The 24,995-nt window shown below is 43.6% G+C and overlaps 1 protein-coding gene across 1 annotated transcript; it reads right to left on the reverse strand.

Annotated features, from left to right (window-relative positions):
• Positions 1–4,828: 4,828 nt before the first annotated feature.
• Positions 4,829–12,571, reverse strand: NEK2 (NIMA related kinase 2). The gene is made up of 9 exons (XM_088531527.1): positions 12,386–12,571; positions 12,021–12,238; positions 10,532–10,769; positions 9,750–9,832; positions 9,399–9,525; positions 8,448–8,667; positions 7,469–7,523; positions 7,318–7,388; positions 4,829–5,120 (listed from the first exon to the last, which is right to left on the reverse strand). The coding sequence occupies exons 1-9, from the start codon at positions 12,569–12,571 to the stop codon at positions 4,894–4,896; spliced, it is 1,425 nt and encodes a 474-aa protein (XP_088387653.1). The 3' UTR covers positions 4,829–4,893.
• Between the last annotated feature and the right edge of the window lie 12,424 nt (positions 12,572–24,995).

The following is a 24,995-nucleotide window of genomic DNA, read 5'->3' on the forward strand; positions in this document are numbered from 1 at the left end:
TGCTCTGTGCCAGCCCCCTTGCTGAATCTGGCTGAATCACTCGTGGTGAAAACTGACCCTAAGCAGGATGGGAAGAGGGTGCCATGCCAGCCTTGCAGGCAGACAGGTCCCTTGGAGGGCTTCATCCAGCAGCAGCTCTCTGATCACACTGCACCTCTGGAAATTGGCACAAGGTTCACATGGGAGTCCTAGGATTCAGTTCATCTTTGTGTCTGCCCAAAGAGTAAATCTGTAATAATTCTTCTAAAATATGCTCTTTTGTCCTATCAACTGAATACTTCCCTGATGCTATCATTTTCTTTAATGCGAACGCTTCCTCCTGCTTTTAGTTGCGACCACAAAGTACTTACAATCCAGTGCAAGCTAATTACCTGGATCACTGCCATGTGAGGTATTTGCTTCACCTCCTAGGAAATCATTATCTGTCATGATCTGCCATTTGCCCTGATGGCTTTGTTTATGTCATGGCCCAAGTCGCAGAAACTCCATATTATCTTTCCCCAGTGGCATCTAAAGATTGATTAGTCACAGTCAGAAAGGACTTTAAATGGTAATTAGCACTCAAGTTGGTCACTGACTTTAACACTTTTATTTTGTCAGGCAACATTTTCTGAACTTCCTGGATGACCTAGTGATCTAGCTCTGAGGACACTGGAGTGCATCCTGATGGTCCATGAGGAGCTGAGAGGTCAGACAGGATTGCTTCTCTTTGCAATGGTGCCATAAAACACATTACAGGCAGAAAAACAAATCTTTGTTCCCTGATGCTACCAGAGCAGTCAGTGATGTCCGTGCCTGCCAGTGGGCTAGTGATGGGGCTTCTTGTCAGGACAGGTCTGATTTGGTAAAGCTAAGATTGAGAGGTCTACCTAGAATGACTTGTCTTCGTCTATAGGAAGAAAGATGGATGATTTGTTCCTGCTGTGTCTTTGGCAATGCTCTTAGTCCGTGAATAGCTAACAAGAGTAAGTATTTACAAACATCTAAAGCCAATGAAGTTGAAGTCCAGCCAAGGAAAGCTTGTCGTTGACTTCACTGGGCTTCTCTTGTATCCTTGGGACCTGGGCTGGCACACAGACCTGTGCAACAAACAGTCTGACATGTAAGCGCATTTCCATTGACTACAAGAGCAAGACCTGATAAAAGGGCTGTTGAAAAAGTTTTTAAAAAACTATTTGGTAGCTCTGTCTGATAATAAAAATGATTTTCAGACTAGTATAAATAATGGAAAGAATCAAGCAGCTATATGAATGTTATCCCATTTTTCTTTTCATAAATCTGTATTTGTATTAATTTTACCATAAAAATATGAAAGTTGATAATGAAAACAGCATTACATGTTATTATTTATTATACACTGTATGTCGTGTCTGAGTTGGAGCTGCTCAGTGAAGCAGGCTTTACTGCACTGAGGCCAGTAATACTTACTGTTTTAATTCACAGAAGAGTGCAGTAATAACTGGACCTATAAATTACCCTGCTCACACCAGATAACTTGGCAGCAAGCATCTTCCATCAGCGTTGGCACTCAACTCTCACGGCCATCCCAAAGCTGAATTTTGATAACCAATGAAAGAAAGAAAATTAATTAGCCAGAAGTTTTCATAAATGCATTCAGGTATGATGTCTTGCTTAGAAAGAACCTACATTAAAAAGTAAGTCCATATGTAGCTAGCTAATTCTACGTATCTCTGTGGCCTTTCTTTTCCGCTTCTGTCAGAAGACTCTCTTGACCCGTCACTGGCAGCAGTTTGACTTAGGCCCTTGCATTTTGACAGTGCAGAAATGCACATTGGGCAAACCACTAAAGGTCGGCTGCTTGCTGCATGCGGCAGCCCCGAATCTCAGACCTCCTAACCCAGCTCACAGCCAACAGCTGGAGTCCATTTCACAGAACACGGAGGACTTTTCCCAATAATACTCCATCCCTTCGTGGAAGCTGAGCCTCAGAAGCCTACTTTGCCTTCAGGAATGCACAACAGATGAAGGTGGCACCATCGCTAGAGTAGTAACTTCTTAGCATTGCTGAACTGGCTAAAAACAAGATTAAATGGGAAAGCAGTGTAGCAATATATGGTGTTACACCCTCGATCTGTAGGCTTTGTAAAAATGTAAAGATTAATATTTAGCGTTTGGCTAGCTTTTAAAGTAAATACATAAATAAAACTCGCTTCTAATACCCGCTGCGGATTATACTCTATACAACCTCAGTTAGGCCGAAGTCTTGCACGGTGCAGAAGCGCCTGTTACGCAGGCTCCCGGCACAAGCTTCTGTACCCACTGTACGGGCCTTATAGCTGCTAGGATTTCTCTGGCCTCACACAGGTTACACGAGGGAGGAACGAGGACAGAGGCATGGCCCAAAGTCTGTCACTGAGCCCTTACCACCTCCTGCTGTGTTTTGGAGCCTGACTGCTAGAGGCGTTTCTTCCTGGGGCTGCATTTCCCTCAGCATGGCCAGGAAGAGCCCCCAGGCACTAAGTGCCACCAGCCAGGTGAGGAAGGGGCGATCCCTCCCTGCCAGGGAAGACAACCAGGACAACAGCAGGGACCTTCTGCTGCTTCTTGTGCTTGAGGGAGGACGTTGGCTCTTGCAGGGAGTGCCACTGCCAGGACTATCTCTTTAAAAGATCATTTCCCTCCTGGATTACTCACCAAGAGCTGAGGCAAAACTGTGGATCTCCCTGTGGTAAATTCAAAAACCTGCCTCAAGTGCAGAGGACCTGAACAGGACCCTCCGAGCAGCTCTAACATCTCAATGCTACAGCTGTAACTTAGGCTGTTCTCATTTATTACAGCCATTATAATTAATACAGTTTGTACTCTCCCTAGCAATTCTTAAGAATAGCATAATTGCTAAATAAGATTTTGATTAAGCTGCTTTTCTAAAACAAACAGAAGATGCAAAATAGCAGATCAGAGATGACCACGAGTGGTTGCAAAGGTGAGTAAAGAAAAGCATCCACAATGCAAGAAAATAATCAAATATTGCAGTAACTATTGTGGCTGTCCTGGAGCTAGCAGGCAAAAGTTTACCTCCATCAGACCTTAAATTTTGTGTTCATCGCTGCATCCATACCACATGAGCTTCACGAGATGCAGAGCAGCAGTGCCATCTTGAGGTCACCACAGAGTTAAAGAGGAAAACTGCAGGTCCTGATCTGAAGAAATACACTCCTTGAACTGCAGAAATTATTTGCATCTGCATGCTCCAAGAGGGAAAAAAAAAAACCCTGCAATATATTTGCTTAGTTTGGTCTCGTTAAAATCAAAACACTTACAAGCAACTATTGTTTCAAAACACTGTCTTTCTTGAAACTTTTTTTTCTTTGTTGCCTGATTCCCTCCTTTGACTGAATGGTGCTAAATAGGTATTTTGCAGGTTAACAAGATATACAGCAAAATATTTCCACCTTGTGTAAGTTTTTAGTGTAGAATACTATCATACGAATACCCTTTGCTGTTTTACAGCCTATACAGCAAAGACCTACTTGAAAGCAGCATTTCAGATTTCAAGAAAATTTTCCCTTGGAATAAAAACCCGAGCATACAGACACGGTGGGAAGGCTGCAGCCACCCTGGCACAGCTGCCTTGGCTCTGCACAGCTAACAGGCACTTCCCACCTCGGCCACGGCTCGAGGTAGCAGCAGGCTGGCAAACAGGATGGGCTGCAATGCTTTCAAGCAGAGACTGACCTGGAAATAGCAACCACTATTGAAGCAAACGTGATAGCTTTGTTGGGTGCTCACTAAGAACAAACTAAAGGAGAACTGCTCCTCCTGATGCAAGTACCTGTCTGTCATAAAAGAAGGCAACATCAAACTTGTATTTCAAGGGATATTCTCTTTTCCAGAGAGAAAACGTCTAGAAACTTGCCTAGTTAGCATGCATGACCCAGCAAGGAAACAAACGTTTTGAAAACTAGCTGTGCTCTCTGAACGCGTGTTTTGTGGCTTTTCAGGGCATAGCTAATCAATCATTCTAGATAACACGTGCCAGAAATCCCAGTGCCACGAGCTACCGCATTAGCCTGGTCACTTTGTGAAGCTGACACCACCGTAAGCTATTTGTCTCTGTGGGGACCTGTGAAGGGATAAATGGAGATACATCATAAGCATCAAGAAAAGTATTTGCCGCTCCTGGCACAATTGCCCCTTCCCCCAAAAGAGCCGCTGATGCCAGAGACGGTGTCCCAGCCGAGACAGCAGCGCGTGGGGGAACCGCTCGCAGGGGTTTCAAGGCAAACCAAGGCTCACAGTTTAGTTCACATGCTGTGCCCTGAACCAGGCTGCCTTTGAGGAGCTGCTGCGTGAGCCAGGAAGCCAATAAACCAGGAAGAGGCCTGTGTGACGGGGCACCTAGCTAGGAGGAAGAGCACTAAATCTCTGCTGATTCTGAAGACAAATAAAAAGTGGTTACACAAGAACTCACAGACACAAAGCTACTAACTTTCCAATACCAAATGCCCCAAATATCAATAGTCCGTTTATCAAGACTTGTACATTATGATTGGCAACAATTTTACCTACAGATCATGATTCTGTGTATATTTTCCCTCAGAAAGTCTTCCTCACCAGATACAGAACAACATATCTCTACCATATGCGTATACTTTTTTTCAGAAGAATAATGCACAGGGAACAGAAAGAGGCCCAAAATATATATATTTTTAATAATACAATTCACCTTATTTGGTTTAGTATCAAAATTATTTTCAAAAAATAATCTTTATACAATCTTATGAGCTACTTGCCATAGACCAAAGGTGTCTACATAAGGACTATCAAAATATATTTTCAGGTGGGGTGGGATTATAAAAGGGAGGCACAAATATGTTCCTGTTCATTTAATCAACTCTATAAAGTTAAATACTGTACATCTATGTCACAGCTTCAGCGCATGCCTAGAATTTGTCTGCTCTTCAGCTGATAGTTTTTTTCCAGTTCGCACAGGGCTTGAGCACGCAGGTTTGCAGCATAGAGGCGTTTTTTGAGATCACGGCCTTTTCCTTTTGAAAGAGGATGGTTTTCCAGATTAATAGGACCCACAGCATTCTCTTCGCCTCCACCAAAATGGACTTTTTTCTTGTTTGTAGAAAAGGGGAGCAGGACCACATTATCTTAAGAACAATTTAAAAAAAAGCACAAAATTAGTGTATTCATCAGTTATGTTCTTTAACTATCTAGTTGGCTAAGCACGTAAGGATTTAGTCTATTAATATATTCCTGTTCATAGTAGATTGTTTTCCTTTTTTGGCAGAAAAATGAAAATAAGACTTTAAAAATATTAAGCTAAAAGGATACATGCCAGCACTTATTAGAGCCCCCATCTTATAGGTTTTTAGAAAAGCTTTAGCTGACTCTTAAAGATGACTTTTATTTCATAAAATAACAGTAGACAAGAAAATGAGCCTTAAATTCTAATCTTTGGAAAAAAATCCCTGTGAAATAGTAACATAGTTCAAATGCAAAAGGAAGTAAAGAATGAGACTCCCAGCTACTAAAAAATATTTTACCACCTCTTTCTAGCAGGGGCAAGGCTAACATCACCCCACATTAAGTCAAATGGGTAGAGTTAGGCTCTGACTAGATGAATGAGTTTGATGTAAGAATAACTATCCAGCTATTTGCATACCAGCCTTGAACAGGAATTTTCCCACTACAGTTACATTTCCAGCAATGTCAGAATCAAGACAACTTTGGGGATTTTTTTTGTTTGAAAAAATGAATTATGGTAGAAAAACTATTATCAAGAGGTATTAAGACACCTGAGCTCTCATAAAAAGTCACCTTATAAGACTTCTCAGGTAGAGAAGGGGAAGCAGCCTTGCTGAAATCCCCAACCATCCTACTCAGAGCTCTTCCAAGGTTTTAATTTTTAATTTCTGGAGTTAGGAGAAGAATGCAGCAAGCAGAGAAGAGGCAGCAAGCCCAAAGTAAAGTAGTAGCAAGCGCTTCAGCACCTCATGACATGTGCACTAACATGCTACTCCTTCCATAAGGAAGAATTGGTTCAAGGGTCTAGGACAGCTGTAGAAGGTAGGGGGGTTCTTTTGCATTCTCTCCATAACTGAGAAGGAATTAGTGAAGGTTAAAAATACGTTAGCTGCAGATACAGAAGCAAGTGATTTTGGGAACAGATATTTGGAAGAACACCAAGATCCTGTCTCTATCAGGACAGAGAGAGATAGCAAGTACAAATGTAGCATGGAATGAGACAAAATAATAGCAAACAGCACTGTTAGGGAAGCACGTCTTGTGAGAGGACTAATTGTGTTAAGCTTTGCCTTATCTAAAATTATGGCTCCCCTTCTTAGTTTCAGAGAAGGAGGTTTGCCTATTAGGACTAAAATACAGTATAAGGGGTTAGGAGATGCAAGACAAAGCAGCAAATGCTGAAGCATCTTTACCCTCTATCAGCTAACAGACAAGTTCAGAAAGCCTGAAGCAAGTTTATTTTTAATTTTATATTCTTTATTAAATAAACACAAGATAGACAGGTGAAAGTGCTGGAAGTAGCTCAAGTTTGCAGTGGCATTTTATTCCTGTCTTTGTTATGATAGGCATCTCTAATGCAAGTCAAGCCAAGGTTGCATCTTTTTCAGAGTTAACCGAGTTTTGATTACAGGTAAACTCAAAGTATAGATAAACTAAAGTTCCTGCATTTCTTCTGTTCAAGTAGTACTAGTCAGTATTTTACCAACACTTTGCTCTTGCTCTCCCCAGGATATTGTTGAACTCACAACTTTGTAAAACAAATTAAGCTCTGTCAGCTTAAATTTAGCTGAGTCATCTAAATATTATAGCATACTTTGAAAGCTGTTTGTTCTAGTGAACAAAATTAGAGTGAGGAGATGGAAGTCTATTCTGCAGAGCTTAGATAATGCAGAGGGGTCCAATCCCTAGCACTGATTAGAAATATCAGTTCCTGCCCTGATGTGTTTAGAAGTTCATGAACTAAACCTTAAATGATTAGACATGCACAATTTTATTAAAATGTAATCCATGCTCAATAAATTTCAACCAATAATTTAAAAAGTACAGTTTAGTTTGGTTCAGTCACATGACCACAAGAATCCAGTTTTCAAATTAAGACTGCTGTGCTGGCAGCAGGTAAACTGTTCTCATGGAGAAGCAGCATTACATCTTTCCGCAAAGCAGGAAGTTAGGTGTCTACTCCAAACCATGCAGAGATAACTGGTGTTTGTCCCTTAAAGACAGGGCTTGGTACAACGTGCCTAGGGTCAGGGGCTCTCCTCTGCTCACACCAGTCTGTATCTAGCAGCAAATGTGGCTTCCTGCAGCACGCTCTCATACCTGTGCCATCACCATGTGCTAGAGTCCGCTGCTCTCTGTAGAGGTTGTAGTTCCTCATCAAGTTTTCAGCTCTGTTTTGAAAAGAAGTTTAGAAAAAGCATCAGTCTTCCAAAATAAAAAAAGCCTGTGTAGCTATAGATAGGTAAGATACCTAGCGAGTTTGTCCTCTGCCAGCCTCTCTCGAACACAGAGTTCCCGTTCTCTCTCTGAAAGCAGAAAAGAAGGCAGATGCAGTGAGGCAGCCTTAAGATGCAAGTGTTAGAGGGACTGGCCATGGTGCATTTCCCTGCAGAAAGGGCTAGTAACCACCTGACACATCCATGTTTCTAGTTCTAGATAACTACTAAACAGATACAGGATTAATCAATGCATTGATACAGCACTGAATCAGTATGCTGAAGTGCCAAGTGTTATTTAATTCTGCTACATATGCAAGAAATGAAGCTACAGTGGCTTCCCATTCTGCACATTAACTCATGGCATACGAAGTACCTAGTTTAAAATATTTTGCACAGACATGACAAGACAAATATGATTCTAAATACCCTCCTTACAGCTCTTAGTCTTATCTTAATCTACTACATATGCAGAGAGGTATTTATCTAGGCAGGAGACATCCATAAAAAAGCATAGATAGCTGGTTCTCAGTTGTTGGTAAGGTACCTATAGGATGCTACTTCCCTTATATCCATTAACATTTCACTTTGAACTGTATGCTTGCTCCAGCATTACCCTCCCCTTAAGGCTCTACCTATTTAGGTAGGCAACATTAGTTGATACTGCCAGAGTAGGGGAAGGCAGATCTGCACTGCACAGTGCAGGGTAGAGTCAGAGCCATTGCCTGCATTCCTTTGAGTACTGATCATTTTGAATCAAAACCATACCAGTTTCTATATCTGGCCTGAACTACCAAATGCATCTTGGTAATTAAAAACAAGCTAGAGTAAATAAGCAACTCTCAACATTCTGGTTTGTCTTAGAACAGAACTCTGGTCATGACTACAAGACTGTGATACATTAGTAAGTTAAGAAAGTTTTGAAGATATTCTACCCACTCTTTCTCTACATTTATTCTTTTGCATTAGAATGCCACTGCCCTCCCCTTCCCTTCCCAAGGCAGGATATCATACGCTCCAAACGCTGCTCCCGCTCTTTAATGGCTTGTTCCCTCTCCTGCAACTGCTGCTCCTTCAGCTTCAGCTCGTTCACTGGAGTTCCCAAGTGCTGCAGCCTCTCTGGTTCCCCTGCCCGTTGACCCCTCTTATCAGGATTCTTTTTTTGTTCTTCTGCCACCAGGTCTGCTATCAAGGGGTGCTGCAGAATGTCTTCCACAGAGGGACGGCAATAATCCTAGGAGAAGTTAACAACAGGTTTGCTCTTAACAAGAGCCATTGTTAAGACCAAGGATCCCCGATCAAGACCAGCCTCAAGTTGAGGCCAGTCAAGCTGCTAGACAACAAAAGTTGCAGAAAAATGGACTCAAGAAAGGGGCAGCAGCTAAGCTAATCATGCTAATTCAACCAGGGGACAACAGCTGAGAGGAAGATGTTGTCTCCAGTTCTAGCAGCTGCAAGCTCTGGCTTCCCCAGCCCAAGCATCCACATCTTAGAACCTGACCTAAGAACCTGTCCAAGTCCTGAAGAATACCTGTCTGAGATTTATTGCTTGTTACAACTTTGTCATCCCATCCATATTATTCTCATCACATTCTTTCCCCTCCCACCCCTTGATGTGGGCTGTTACTTATGAGAAACTTGCCCCGAGAGGGAGGCAAAACAATCTCTTCCAAATGGCAGAGGCACTTTAACCCAGGAGGCAGAAAACTTATTGCACAGGTCAGTGTGCAGACAGCCTCCTGGCATTCTGCAAGCCTGGCTTAACACTAAGCTGCTGCCTTTGTTTAAGGAACCTGCAAAGTACAATTTCTTTAGCTAGCAATATTGCTAGCCACAAAATGACCAGCAACCACCAGTTCAGATGAGTTTGTTTTGTAACTGAAAAAAACTAGTGCTTCAGTTTAATGGCATCAGAGGTTTAATAAAACAATGAGTGGAAAGAAAACAGTAGTACTTGCTTCTTACCTTTAGGTTCAGCATCTCTTTGAGAAGCTCATTCAACTGTTCTGAGTAGCGATATGGTATTCGTCTGAATTTCCCTTCCCTTATCTTTTCTGCCAACTCCTTTTGGTTGTAAGCTCTAAATGGAGGTCTGAAGCAGAATAATTCCTAGTTTGAGGACTCTCTTCCCCAAGAGGCATCAAACCAAGAAAACAAGCTACAATCGGATTAGTTTTGATTACCCAGCATCAAGACCAGTATAGAAATAAACATGCAGAAATTGTGTCCAGAGGCTTTAAGGGCTACCTGTACAAGATGTAATGAGATATACACTACCCACTGCATTTCCACTGTCATTGCCACGAGTATACTTACGAGAGTGCACATAACTCATACAGAAGACACCCTAGAGACCAGATGTCAGATTTTTCATTGTATGACATGCGGTTCATTTGTTCCTAAAGAAAAAGGGCAGAGTTAAGTTTATTAGCTAAGACATTGTTCTTTACTGCAGTATCGAGTATCAGCTACTGTTCAAGGCTGAGTTAAACTATTATTTCTGGGTTTACTTTTAAGATCACATTCTAATTAACTGCCATAGCTATTCTTACCAGCAATATTTTGACAACAGTTATGTAGCAGTGCCACACTATATGAAACTTCCAAGAGCTGCAGCAGTCTCCAAGCCTCAAACAGCATTAATGTTTTCCCCACACAATTATTATCAGTTATTCCCTGATACTGTGTATTTTCTCATTTGCAAATACAAGTTAAAATACAAATTAATCTTACTGCTAAGAGAGCATTACAGTAACTGGCTATTAAATTCCATGAAACAAGAGTGCCTTCCCCCTCCTCCTTTAAGGAAAATTAAAATACTACCACATAAGCATTAATATGTTATGTTGCAAAGAGCAATCTGAATTAGAACATAGTGATGGCATGAGAAAAAAAAAGAGATTGAAACACCTAAGTTGAATAACAGCATCTCCAAAACATACCTTCTTCATAATGAAGAGAGGGGAATGAGTCACTAATATTTAGACTAGTAATTTCTCATTAAAGCCTCTTAAACATTCATGGAATCCGAGGCCTACCCAGCAGAAAACAGACCTCAGAGGAAGGAAAGAGGGGGTGAGACAGAAGGAAGGACTTACCGGAGACATATAGTAGGGGGTTCCAACAAATGTTTTGGCAAAGCTGGTGTCATGATGCAATATTCTAGCCAGACCAAAGTCTCCGAGCTTCACATTCTGCTTGCTGTCCAGGAAGACATTTGCTGGCTTTAGGTCACGGTGCACGGTGACTGCACCGTCGCTCCGCCGGTGACACTCCTTCAGGGCCAATGTCAACTGAGCCAATACCCGGAGGACAAAGTTTTCTTCCAAGTAATGTCTGAAAGATAAACATGTTCTTAAATAACATAACCTCCATAGCACATACAGCATATTTAAGTAGTTGCTGTCAGCTTTCAGTCCTGTACTTTTATTCAGTATTTTTAATACTACTGTTATACACCAGTCAACCCCAAGACCTTTTCTAAGAAAAAAATAGCAACAACAAGCATCTGCAAGGCTTATTTTCAGAGCAGAAACAAATCAATTTACTTGGTGGCCCATTCTTTTTAGCTTAAAAAATATCTTCCCCCCCCTCCCCCCAAATTAAGCATGCAAAAGCATCCAACTTTTTCATTATGCTCTGCAGTAGATAAGGAAGGTGGGAAAAGTTACATGCAGTATAGTCTACCAGGCAGTCCAATTCTAGATGTTTGCAAACATCTAGAATTCTATTATAGAATCCCCATAATATTCACCCTCTCTCCCCGCCTCAAAAAAATAAAACCAGATCAGGTACATAGAACTGCCATTATTGCCAACAGAACTAATCACTTTTGTGATTAGTTCTACCTCTTTGCTCACTTAAGAGCATAGCATGTTCTCAAAGTTATAAACAGCATTAGGCAAGAGTTAAGCCAGTACAAATTGTAACATAACCTCCACAAATCATAACACTTTTTGGGGCAGTTTCAACACTATTTTGAACTACTCCCACCCAGCAACTTTTGTTGAGTACTTGTTTTGTCTAACAATGTGACACTCATACCATACTTAGTAATTAGACTTCTAGGTTTAAGACCACATCCAGGTTTTGTCAACTTAAGTGCTTGTAAGGGGACAAAAGGTGGGCATAAGTAATTTTAAAAAGTATGTTCAAAAGTATGTTCCAAGTTGCTTTTTTCCTTGCAGGAACTTTTGGTGATGGTATTCTTGAAAAAGTTATATGATGATTTTTCACTGGAAAGCAAAGAGAGTTGACAGACTGTGCTACTGATTCAAGAGCTATGACTTGCTGTTTAAAGTTTACACTGTCACATACAGCATAGGACCCCAAAACCCCTTCACTAGGGAGTCAGTGTTCTTTGCTACCAGAATAGGAAGAAAGTTATCTAACACTAGTTATATCCTCTAGTGCAGGTCCCACCAGTACAGCAGCTTTGTACAAGTATTCCACACTTCAGAAGGGTCTCTACACTCATGAGATCAGCTCTGAAGTCCGCTAGCAGATTATTAAGGGATACAGCTTGCTCTGAGCATGCTCTTTACATTGCCCAAGGTGCATTACACCACAGGACGGTCACACACATGCCTTTCCTTGGTGCAGCGGGCAATGAGGCTGGCCAGGTCGCCTCCGTCGCAGTACTCCATCACAATGTACAGCGTCGTGTTGCTCCTGTCGATGATGCGGTCATAGTAGCGGACGATGTTGGGGTGCCTCAGCTCACGAAGCAGGTTCACCTCCGAGACGAGCATCTGCTTCTCCGCCTCTGTCATGGAGCCATAGTCGAGCTCCTTCCACACTAAGATCTGTGGAGGTGCAAATAAGTAAGTAAGTTTACAAGGCGATGGAGACAAGAAGCTGAGGGGTGCGGAGGGGTGCAGAGGCACTCCCTGACGCCCAAGAGCCGTTGGGAGGCGGCGCGCACGCAGGCGCGCGCCCCGCCGCCGCCTCACCTTGCCGTCGGCCTTGCGGCGCACTTTGCGGCACTTGCCGTAGGAGCCGGCGCCGATGGTGAGCAGCACCTCGTAGTCCTCGGGGCGGCCGGGCATGGCGGCGCGGGCACGAACACGGGCAACGGCCGCGACACGGGGGCAGGCTGCGCACCTGCCGCGTTTAAACGCGCCGCCCCGGCCTCCCATTGGCCGCGCCGCGCCGCCCCGCCCACGCCCCCTGCCTTCCCATTGGCTGCTCCGACGTAAACAGCAGCTGCCAGGTAACGGCCGTTACAACGGCGGCGTCACGGAGATATCGCGAGAGGGCGGCGCGGGACGGGAACGGCGGCGCTGCCGCCGCGCGGGGCGGCTGGGGGGAGGCGCGAGCGTCACGGACGCGGTGTCGGGGAAAACAGAATAACGACGTGCTCGTAGCCAGCCGGGAAGAGAGAGCGTTCTCCTGCAGTAAATAAATAAATACAAAAATTTCCGTTTTCACCTTTCCTGAAAATATACCTGTCAAACGGATACTGAACAGGAAATGGGAACGTGTCCATGAAAGGTTTCCTTGATAAGTGCTTACAAGCCGAAACGGCTTAAATGTTTTACAAATTTCTGTTATTTTAACCAAAGAGAAAAAGATTTTCATATTTTTTCAAGAAATCTTTATTTTTTTCCCCCAAAGTCATGCCATCTTTACCATTACACCATTTACCAATAGTTTGAGAAAGGAAACCTAATAAACAGTAACTTAGAACGTGCGTTTGGAAACAGGAATTGGGTCCTCCAGCTCCCAAAGATGAGGCGGTGGTTGTGATGCATCGAATAACCCTAGGGACACACGTGGAAGGTGTGCAGTGAATCTCCTCGCACCCTTTGGGGTACCCTTGGGGCGAGGTGGAAGAGGCAGGAGCGAGGCAAAGCCCCGGTTCGTGGTTGCGCCGGTGCTGTCTGCGTCGGGCACGAGATGCCCGCGGTGCTTCTGCTGGCCTAGGCGCTCAGCAACGAGAGCGATCGGCAGGGCACGAGCACGAGAGGGTGTGTTTTTATATTCCATCTACAAACAATCCTGTTAATCATTTCCCCACTTCGTTTCGGACTTTCAAAAGGGTTGGGGAGGCTTAGGGGGTTATGTTATTGCTGAATATTATGAAGTACTCTTATATTCTTAGTCTCTAGAAAAATCCAAGTCATTATATTCACCATCAAGAGGCCCAAAAGCTCCTGTTATCCATTTTTTAAATCCTATAGCTTTCTATTTATAGATAAAGTCTGTTCATTACAGAAAAAAAAAAAGAGCAAATGATTTATACAGCATAAAAACATTTTAGCTTTGCTGTTAATGGGTACCCGGGTTCTCTAAATGATTCATTTTAATTCTGATTTTAATTACTTTAAGAAGAAGATCCTCTCATCATTGTCATCATAAGTAAATTATGACATTATGCAGTAAGAATAACAAAAAATACCATATTGCTAGGCAGGCTGTAATCTTCATTTCTGGTTTCAAATACCTCTTAGTTTCAAATTCCCAAACTTTCAAATGAGCAAAAGGTCACAATGCATTCCCACCGTTAGCAGCGGGAGCCCTTCTATTTATATTGCAAAAGGAATAGAGCAGATTTTCAGCACTGTGCTTGGCCTAGGGAGTATCCTGAATTTTTCTTCAGAAATGTTGCTTTGAATCAGAGAAATATCGAAACGTCATGCTCTAAAAAACAGTACCAAAGTAATTTTAGTTCTAATTATGCGTAAAAAAAGTATGCCTTAAAAAAAAAGTTTGATAATTTGAGAAAAAATAATTTCTAAAAGCAATCAGTAACAATTTCAGGAGGTGCCCCATTTTCTTCTGTCTGATTTTTACCCTGATCATATCAGAGAACCCAAAGAGGCGAGTATTTCCATAATGTCGCCAAATTTAACAACAACAAAAAACTTCTTCTGTTTCTTTCTGCTAAAATGTGACTTTTTTTTTTTTTGCTAGTTTTCATTTGAGCCAGAGGGAGTTCCCTTTACTTTATTCCAGATCTTCAGAGGCAATATTAAGTGTTGAAAACAAATGGTAAGATAGATCAATACACTATTTCACACACACACACACACACACACACACACAGACACACACACACATATTTATTATGCATGGAAATAATTAACAATAAAATCCTAACACTTTGCTGTGAGAGTCAAACCAAGTGTATTTATATAGATAACATTGAATAGCAGCAAAGGATTTTAAAAATACTGTAGCAAACTAAATTATGTTTCTGAGATTTTTTTTTCTGCTAATGAATCAGAGAATATTGCCTGGGAGTAGAGGTTCAGGGATAGAAAAGAAGTTTAGTAGGAAAAGTACTGAAAGTAAATACAGAGTATTATAATGAGAAATAAATACTCTTTATGAAAAATAGAAAAATATCTGAGGAAAATCATGTCTCTTCAAAGATGTGACACAGGTAAAATCACATTTCAGGGTCTCAAAAAGATGCCACATCTTACAGTCAGAAAGGAGGAATTCAATACTTGGAATTAGCAAAGTAGAGAGCTTGAGAATTCCGTGGAATTATAAAAAGAGATATTAGAAATATTGGGATTTTTACATCATCAGTGTTTTATTTATTTTCTCCATGTGAGTGTTTTTGTGTTAGCAAACACACACAAATGCTGGGCTGTTAGACTGCAGTGCTCTCCTCCGGAGACAACCCCACTGGGGTAAACTTGCTGAATTAGTCATTAGCCGTTACTTACCTCTGCTTAGAGGTTAATAAAGTATAGATAGTATTGGTTAAAACAAAAGAGGCAAACAAAAACCTCTCTATCTTCGAAATAGCTTGGTGAAATGAAGTTCAGAACAGTAACTTTTAGTTTCTTTTAGATCTGAGCCCTAAAGCACCAGACTTCTTTCCAAGCTCGTGACTACTGTTCTCCAGTTTTCTGGGATATTCCAGTTTGTTTAGGATCAGAAAAAAATGAGATGCGATCAGAAGGAATATTGATCTTGGTGCCTTGGCCAGACATCCAGGGTGAGCACAGAGATGAAAGATGAGAATAACAGTTTAACATTCCAAGGGATTTATTCATGGCACATTATTAAATGTCAGTAAGAAGCATCCGAGAGTCAAATTCCCTGGTATTTTTCCTGAGCTGGTTTGGGAGAAAATGAGAGCATGCAATTCTGCACAGCACAGCTGTGCACGAGGCTGCTACGGAACAAAATTCAGAAGCATTAATTATAGTGATTAAAAAACACTCTACATTTCATTTTTTTCATGTTAGGATTTAAAGCTGTGTTAGACTCTAGAAGAAAGGTGTGCAGCAGGCTGGCTTCAGAAAGGGAGCTTGCTCCAGCAGCAGTACCTACCTAGTTTTGCAAGACAAACGAGGAAATTGGTAAAATAAAAAACCCTGTGAGTAAAAACAAATGCAGCAGCATTAAGCTTTTTACATGAAGTACAGAAAGAAAAAAAAAAGTGGCTAACAGCATGGGATTTAATGAGAGACTGAGGAGAGTAAAAAAGCCATTTTTGCATTTGAGGAGAAGCATATATATCCAGGTTTGTTCTATTCATTGCTTATGTTCTTTAATTGAATATCTAAATGCCTGGCTGTATATTTTGAAAGCGTGCCATTGCTTAGCTTTCTGTCCTGGAGACAGAGCAGCCCTATTTACTGTGTGTGTCTCCATTTGAATGCTAACTTTCAAAACAGAGTATTGTTTACTTTAGGATCAGAAGGTGTTTGAACTGGTCTTTAAGGATGCTTTTTAAACTGATTAAGATGCTGATTTTTTGTGAGGTGCAAAAAACATCAAAAGACAAATTCCTGAATAATCTTAAATGCTAAATTCAAAGAAAGCTGACTAATTGCTGTTGTCCCTAAGAAAGAAATCTAGTGTAACAGCTTGTGTTTTCTATGCTGGACTCTTTTATAACTCACACCTTGAGAACAGGTTAGTCTTCGTGCCTCGATTTCCCCTGCTTTAAAAGGGTGGCAATGTACTTACCCCCTAGAGTGAAGCTTATAGGTAGCACACCTCAAAATATTTGACTGAAAATGCTTTATACAATACAACAGCTAAAACAAAAAAAAATCCCAAGACACCAGTAGTTTAGGGGGTTCTTATGTGGAATTGTCTGTCTCGAATGTCTTTCGGTGGATTTATTTGCACTTACAGTCTCTTCAGACATATTGGGGAAATGTTTTTGCGTGCAGCTTTCAGCAGCTCTGCAAACCGTTACTGTCACAGGCATTTTCCTTGCCAGGCCACTCATTATTTCTGTGACAGCCGTGACTATGGACACACGCCATCTGTAAGAATAATAGATGTCCCCCTGTCTGATTTCTCCAGTGGGGAAAAAGAAAAAAAAGAAGGCAGAGAAATCCCATTAAATGTTAAGGTAAAACCTCAGGTAATGATGGCAAAGCCTCTTGAAGTTTTCCCGAAGGTTTTTGGAGCTGCAGGCTGTTACCTGTCCATGCAGGTCCCGGTCGACCTTTCGGTGTAGGCGGAAGGGAGTAGCCGTGTCCGTAAAACCGATGGCTGAGAGTGCTGCCCCGTGCCCGTTCTGTGCAGGCAAAGGCAGAGTTTAGTCCCTGATGGTCCTGCTTCCTGCTCATTTTGAACCAAACGGAGAAGGGGAAAGGATTAGTTATCTATTATGAGCAGAATACCTGGTTTGTTTTTTCTTTATCACAAGAAACTGATTTTATACAGGAAAGACTTTAATTTTGGAGCTGCTGTGCACCTGAACTCCTGCTGCCTTAGCTGGGATGCCAGTTTGCCCTTGACGATACTGAAGAAAGAATTACAAACCGGGCAGCTTCTCTGTAGCCCTCTAAAGCAGCATTTGCCATTGAGAACATTTGGTTGCCTAGAACTTTGTTAATAAAAAGGCTTTTATTTCACACAGGACTGACTTTTTGGTCCGATTCCCTATGGAAATGGAACTTAAGTGATGCATGTTTCTATCACAGGTAAGATTCTGTCAGCCACCCATCCCTCCCCTATCAACCTACTCCAAAAAATAATCACATTACTACAAGTTCCAAAAAAAAAAAAAAAAAGAGAAATCTTAAAAAGTTCAACTATATTAACTATATTATTAGACCAGAGAATCCATATGGATTATTATTATTATTATTATTACGGATGTATTCATATAAATTTTGATGCAGTTGTAGGAAAGCCTTTGGCTAATGCCTCTAGACACCAGAGAGTCTAACCATGGGATACAAATCCAAAGGAAAACAAGCTTCGTCGGCTCTGCTGCTTACTGAGCTACATGCTTTTTTAAAATGTCATCTATTATTCTAAAACCAAGCTGAAATCCCATCCTGCTTATATTACAGTCAGGTGGTTATAGTGAATAAGTGCTTTCATGTGGAGAAAATACCTGGTACTTACAAGCTTTTTAGTCTAACGGAGAACGGCAAAACATGGACTAATTTTTGGAAGATGAATCAGACTACAGGAACAGACACATAATTTTAGCTGAGGGAGCAGATATCTACAGAACAATCGGCTAAAGCGAGTGAAGATTCTCTGATTTTTAATGTCTACGAATCAAGATAGTGTAACTTTTTGAAAGATAAACTTTAATATAGAGATGCTTAGTTCTATCCATAATAGCGGGGTGAAATCTTCTAGTGGGGGAGTCAGGCTAGAATAGGGTCAGCTTCTTCCTGGCTTTCCTCGTGCAGGCAGAAGGTTGGTCAGGCCCCCAGCCATCGGTGGAAGCAACAGAAGGCAGCCCTGTGTCTGGTGATAACCCTTTGTGTGGCCTGGAGAAGAGAATCTGATCAAATATGTACAAACACCTGAGGGGAGAATGCAGGGAGGATGGGGCCAAACTATTCTCGGTGGTGGCCGGTGGCAGGACAAGGGGTAATGGGTACAAGTTGAAACACAGGCAGTTCCATCTCCATGTGAGGAAGAACTTCTTTCCTGTGAGGGTGACGGAACCCTGGAACAGGCTGCCCAGAGAGGTTGTGGAATCTCCTTCTCTGGAGATCTTCCAAACCCGCCTGGATGCCACCCTGCGCCACGTGCTCTGGGTGTCCCTGCTGAAGCAGGAGGGTTGGACTAGATGATCTCTAGCGCCCCTTCCAACCTCAACCATTCTGTCATTTTGTGAAACTCACAGGTCTAGCATCCTCTTTGGACAAGGCCCAGCTATGCCCATCAAACATTTGGCACGTCACTCGTGTAGCTGAACAGATCTTGCTCTCATACTCAAGTTCGTTTAAATATTTTTGGCTGCCCTCATCTGAAATGATCAACAAATGCAGTTAGACATAAGTCTTAGAAGAACATAAGTCTTAGAAGAACTTCCTCAGAGTTCTTAAACCTCAAGACTGCAGGAGGCTCCCAGGAAGGGACATAATGAGATTAACAGGACCTCCTAGCGAGCACTGCATTCACCCAAGAGGGACTCATGATGGAAAAGACAGACCAAATCATTCAGGGTAACTGGACAGAACAGGGGAACAGCTATTGCAGGACTGACATAGGTGATACAGACCTGAGATTTTCTCCAGTTCTTCAGATTTTGCTCCTACAGCAATATCTTGGGAAAGAGCTTTTCCAAACAACAGTATATATATTTCTTGTGCCATCAAAAGTTTGGCTGCCCTTCACGGCAGGCAACCGGGCTCTGTTTCTTGTCACCAACGCAGCGCTTCAGCGCGGGTTCCCTGTGTTAGTAAGTGCAGCAGGGAGCCTTTCTCCCGCTGTGCTCCACGCCACCCTACAGCGGCCACAGCAGCAGCCGCGTTTCGCACACCCACCGGTCTGTTGTCCAGCCCCACGTCTGGCCGGACAAGCTGTGCCACTGCTGATGCACATTGGGAGCTCGTTGTGGTCTTCCACGTGGAGGAGAAGAAACAGGCCACGGCTTTCCAGGCCAATGGAGCGCCCCCTGTCGTGTTCAAAGGAGAGCTGTCCTGGCACCCAGAAAATCCAATGGTAGAAAAATGTCAAAAATTCCCTGAAAATGTCTGGGGCCAGAGGGAGGAGCCGCTGCATGGAAGATCTCTCTTCGTGACTGATAGCAGCATCCTGGGGGTTACTTGTTCCAGGTTCCTGTGACAGAGTATAGGAAAAATAAGTCAAAAGGGTCATACGACAGTAGTACTGTGTCCAAATAGAAATATCTATTGTCAAGTTTTCCTGGAAAGGCTGGGCTACACATCAGAAGGGGCAGGGGTTCAGAGTGCTGAAGTAAAAATGCCAGTAGAGACATACTCAGCGCATGTGGCAGATGGCTGCGCTTCAGCTGCCCATACGCGGCGTGGGCTCGCAAATGGAGGGCACCTAGAAAAAGAGCAGAGCTCTCTGAAGTAGCTAAATACACAGAGAATGACCGTGCGAAGTCTGGAGCCAGGACCAGTTCCTGACACCATCCCAAACCAGTCCTTGGCACTTAATGTTCAAGGTTGTTATCCAAGAACTGCACCTATCCTGAGCCCCCTGCTAAGGATTACTAGACATGACAAGAGGTTCGCCAGTGCTCAGTCCCTGCTCCCGAGTTCTTTGCAGGCGTCCAAGGCCAGCAGCAGCTCATCTTTCACAACGACCCTGTGCTCGTACAGGTGTGACCTGAGGTGTTCTGGCTAGCCGCACCTCCACGCTCCAGACAGCTCCCTCCTGCTGCTGCCGATATGCGCTGCGATGGCAAACGTGAGCGCTGCGAGCCTGAGACTCGATGTGTGCTAGTGTTTGGGCACCAAAATGCAGTGGAAAGGAGCACGGCAGGAGCACAGCTTCCCCGCGGGGGCTCGGGGCACTCAGGTCTCAAGTGAGCAGCCCGGGGTGCCCGGCCTGGGGCCTTGGGGACAGCTCTGTCTGCTGGACACCCTCGGGACCTGCCCTAGGCCCAGACCGAGTGTCCTTGGGTAGTGAGTCTGGCCTGTGGTGCACAGCAAGGTGTTTCTTGAAGGACTCCGAGGATCTCCTGTCCGCCTCCAACAGCCTCGCTAGTCACCCCCTTCTGCCCTTGAAAATGAGGTACAAGCTCTGCCCTCGAAAGGCCAGTTTGGGGTCAGCTAGAGCTGCTGCTCGAGACAAGCCAGGCCCTTTCCCACAGGACACTGCATGTGCCCCGTTACAACACAGCAGATGAACGTGCAACAGCTCAGAGCCGCGCGTAGCGAGGAGCTTGTGCAAGACGTTGAAGAGGTTTCTGCTCGGGGGGTGATGCTTTCTGAACATTACTGAGCAGTGCACTTTTAAATTGTTACAAAGGGGAAAAAAAACAAAAGACAGGATGGCCTTGTCATTTTGTTTTTCTGGAGTTTATTCCCATTTAAGAGATCTCAGGAAATCTTTCCAATCTTTTCCTTCATCAGGATTATTCTGTGGGCTGGCCGAGTCCCTGTAAATGCGGGCAGTATCTCTTCTTTGGTCTTGCTGCCTGTCGCCTCTCTGCTCTCCGAGAGCCATGCACACAACCCTGGATCTTTCCTTTTGCTCCTTGCAGATTGCTATCATTCTTCTGGTAAGTGCGAACGGCACGCAATGCTGCAGCAATGTCGCATAGCAAGGGTAGATACTGCACAGTAGGTATTGCCATGGTACAAACGAAAGAGTGTAGGGTCTGCAAAATTACGAGATGGGCAACAAATAGCTAAGATGTCAGAAAATCGCCCTGAATGTGAAATGTGATTTCTGCGACACCTTATTCAGTTTGGAGGGAGAGCTGTGCTATACGTTTCAGTAGCAGCAACATCCACAGTGTTGTGATGTAGTTGTAGGGATAGCCAGAGTGTACCTAGAAACATGCTTGGCCCCTGAAACTATTTTATTTATATGCTTTTGCTGTTATCTGTGTCATCTCAAACCCAACTTGGATGACTAGCAACCTGCAATCAAAATCCGAACTCGAAGGTGAATTGCATGGATCTCATTGAGCCGCAATTATCCTCTCCTTTTGTGCTTGAATACAGGAGAAAACAAACAAACAAACACATTCTAATTTGTATCTATAGTGTTGGCTATAATGCATTTCAAAGGACCTGATGTACATTTCTCTTGCAAGCTTTCCTCAATGTCAGAAAGGAAGAAGAGGCAGAGCAGGCTCTGAAGCACAAAATTCAAGAACAGCCACACTGTTTACTGATAATTAAAGCAGAAAAAAAGAAGGGCTTTGTAGGAAATAGATGCAGTTTCAGTAATAAAAAGAAGCCACCCTCCTGCAGGTCTGCTGTGGCAGCTAAAAATAACATTTTGTGGTCAGATGCACATTTAGTTAATGAGATGACTTGATTCACAGGCTGCGTTAGTTCAAGCAAGGCCGTGCAGCGCTCCCTCCTGTGCCATCCCCAGGGAAGCCCCCACGTGCTCCAGCCCTGGGGTCCCTGGGCACGGGCTGGCGCGGATCCCCCCGCTGCCTGCCAGGCTGCCCGTTGGGCTCCTCGAGCGCGCGCCCTCCCAGCTGCTCACACTGACGTCCTGCGAGTTCAGGCAGTTAATGTGCTCTCTGCTAGCGGGGATTGTTACACGCATTAGTCACACTCCTAAGCTTAAATTGGAACAAGCACTTAACAGCCAGCGGTTGCAACGCCACCTCCTCGAGCTGCTCCGAAGTGACCCAGCAAACACCACCTTTGCAAGAGCTGCTCAACACAGACAGGTGATTCTCCCTCGGGCACAGCCGCCAGCCCCCTGGAAAGAGATGGCCACGTCCACAGGAGCTCTGCGGTGTCCACCAGGAGCTGCTGTGTCCTTGAGGCTCCCACGCAGGGCAGCCGGGCACGCCATGCTGACCCAGCCAGTTACCTGTATCTGCTCGCAGGCAACCTGAGCAATCGGGGCAGGCCAGCATCGCAATTTCCAAGTTCACATCTGATTGCAATTTTAGGGTCCCTCAGCAACACAGAGAATTATGTTGATCTGTGCAGCCCTCTAGGGTCAATTGTTTGACCCCAGAGAAGAGCCCAGTTTGCGGCAGTCACCAAGATTCTGAAACATTTAATTCTCTAAATGAACCATCACCCCATCTATGAACTGGTTAAGGAAGAAGCTGATAAAGGTAGAAGGCAGAGGCACCAGTTTCCCGTAATTCTTTACGTAAGTTTTCGGTGTACAGTCATCTTTCCCTGCCTTCAGACAAAATACATACACCAACTACAAGTGTTGAAGGAAAAATCCTTTGGGGGTCTTAATTCTAACTAGGCATCTAAATGGTGATCGTTTCCACCACCAAGGTGCTCAACACTCACATTAACATCATCTGATTCATCTGACTGCCAAAATGCGCGCCTAGGTTTTGTCTGAGGGCGCAAGTGTTGAGATAACGAGCAGGGCTCGAGGATCTGATCGCAGGGAGATTCAGGCGGGAGGGCTGGTGGTGCCATGGAGGACTTGCCTCGTGTTAGGTGACAAGTTAATTGCTGAGTCAGAAATTGAGCTTGCTCATCCTGAACTTCAGGCTGTTGTCCCATCTACTAGCTGTTCCTCCCAAACCTACATGTCGTTACCTTAAAGTGCATATTTGACCTGCACATCTCAGTTCTCGATCCAAAAGCAGCCTTAATGCTGCATGTCCTCAGGCTTTGCCTGAAAGCTGGTGTTTCCCCAATGAAAAGCTCCTTCTGTTTCTCTATGTATGTAGTGGAGATGAAGTGACTATAGCAAGGACTGTTCCTCAAGAGGACTCCCAAGATGCTCTTTGATCAAATGTTATTTGACATTTTCTTGCAAGGCTCCTCGGAGGGTTTAACTACTCTCATTCCTGCCAAAGCAGCAAAGACACCATTTCATTTTCCTCCAGCTAAACAGTGTATGATGGGCAACAACTCAGAATTAATTTGACGGTAATGGAGATGACAACTATTACTGCGAGGTACTTCTGCTGTGAACGTTGCCGTCCTGTCCTGATCTCACCCCTCACTCCCGCAGCTTTTGGGTGCCAGAGCCCCAGGATCGCTCGGCCCCACAGAACTGCAGCTCCGCCTCAGAGCAGGAGAACCACCGCGTGGGGCTCCAGAGGGGCTCACGGGCCCCCACAAGGGGCAGTTCCCTCCACACGGGGGAGCCGGGCGCACTTTTGCTCAGAAGGGATTTTTGGAAGTTATGTGGGTCCAACCCTCAGGTGAAATCACAGAACATCTGAGGCTGTTTCCATCAGGATACGGCTGGGAAAGCATTTTTAACTTTCCTTCAGGCTCTTTTTCCACAAGCAATGCCCAAAGGAAATGACAATGGAAGGATGTGTTCTCTGTACACAAAAAAGAACAAATTTTACAGGTTTATTTTAAAATACACACAATTCCCTTCTTTCTAACACTGGTATCAGTGCTTTTAATCCAGTATAGCTATACAAATGTATACCCCTGGTGTCAATATGTAAAAAACACTTTAAATCAGCTACTGAAAAGCTTCAGAAAACAAGCATCCTATTTCAGAGCTTTAAGTGTCCATGAACTTTAGTGCTACAAGAATAAAAGAATCACTCACTTGGTCTAACAGGCAACGTGTTTGCTAATTCCAGGTAGTCGATATTGTATCAGCAGACTAAAACCAGAATATAGTCATCAAGCTCCAAAATTAATCAAATCCTTTCTTGTCGTATAGCTATGCAGTCTTATAACTATAGCTATATAATTATACGGCTATATAGTCTTAAGAGCAGTTTTCCATTAAGCCACGGGTTGATGAAGAACTATAGGTAGAGAGAAAAGGAAAACCCTGTCCTGTGGCCCAGCTAACTCTAGCCAGACTAAATAGTTGTGTTAATGCATCTGGCTGTTCAGGAGAGCAGGATGGTGCGTTTGTACTTACAGGCTGGCAGGGAGGTGGTTCAGGGTAGGTAGGTTCAGGTTCAGAGGTAGGTTCGGGGTTTTTCCGAGGTCCTGAGGCACTGAATCTCTGTCAGACCCTGACTCTACAGTGCCATTAAAGAGATTTTCATGCAGGAGCGTGCGGTTACCTAAGCTAGCACCCAGGAGCCATATATAGGACATATATATACAGCCATATATAGGACAGAAGAAAATTATGCTACCGTAAAAGGGTCCTAGCCGTAAAGATCTTCGTTCCTCAGGCATTGATGTACAAATGTTGTTGATGAAGGTTAAGTGACACATCAGTGTGTCCGGTTGGATGTGACCAATGAGTTGCCTCACAAACACAGGGCTGAAGCACAATTTAAATGAGGTTAAAGCTTTCTCCTGAGCTTCAGTGGGTAGAAATTGCTCTACTTCCTTATTTCGTTTACCTTATGTGTCTATCAAATTCTGCCTTTCAATGGCTTTCATCCACGTTCAGCTCAGATATGCCCTGCAGCTTCCTGGGAGCTTCATGCTGTGCCTCTACAGCCTCTACATTCTGTGTTAACAAAGCCAAAAAGGGATTCTTACCAAGCAAGTTTGCAGGAAGAGGATTTTTTTTTTTTGTCATAGATTTGACCTCATCTTGTAAAATACATTTCTTTTCCCTAACACAGTATCAGGTTATTATATGATTCCTAATTAACAAGGAGTGGCTCCAAACCCTTCTGCTTAAAATGTGCCGGACTGCACTGCACTAAACCCACAGCTTTAATTCAGTGACTTCAGTAAGAGCAAGGCCAATAGCTGCAAGCTTCTCCATGCCACAAGATCCCTGGATTCTGTCCCATTCCTAGTCGCCCGT

Source organism: Tinamus guttatus, unplaced genomic scaffold (assembly GCF_059628265.1).
Source record: "Tinamus guttatus ecotype Peru unplaced genomic scaffold, ASM5962826v1 Tinamus_guttatus_pri_ptg000033l, whole genome shotgun sequence".
NCBI classification, from domain to species: domain Eukaryota; kingdom Metazoa; phylum Chordata; class Aves; order Tinamiformes; family Tinamidae; genus Tinamus; species Tinamus guttatus.

What these genes read in the sequence shown, in the direction of transcription:
- NEK2 (XM_088531527.1), bottom strand. Translation starts at nt 12,571, where the DNA reads ATGGGAGGCCGGGGCGGCGCGTTTAAACGCGGCAGGTGCGCAGCCTGC. An exon ending in GCCCGCTGCACCAAGGAAAG is followed by an intron (nt 10,770 to 12,020) that starts GCATGTGTGTGA and finishes TTTATCTTTCAG; the next exon opens with ACATTACTTGGAAGAAAACT. An exon ending in GCGGGAGCAGCGTTTGGAGC is followed by an intron (nt 7,524 to 8,447) that starts GTATGATATCCT and finishes TTCTGCTTTCAG; the next exon opens with AGAGAGAACGGGAACTCTGT.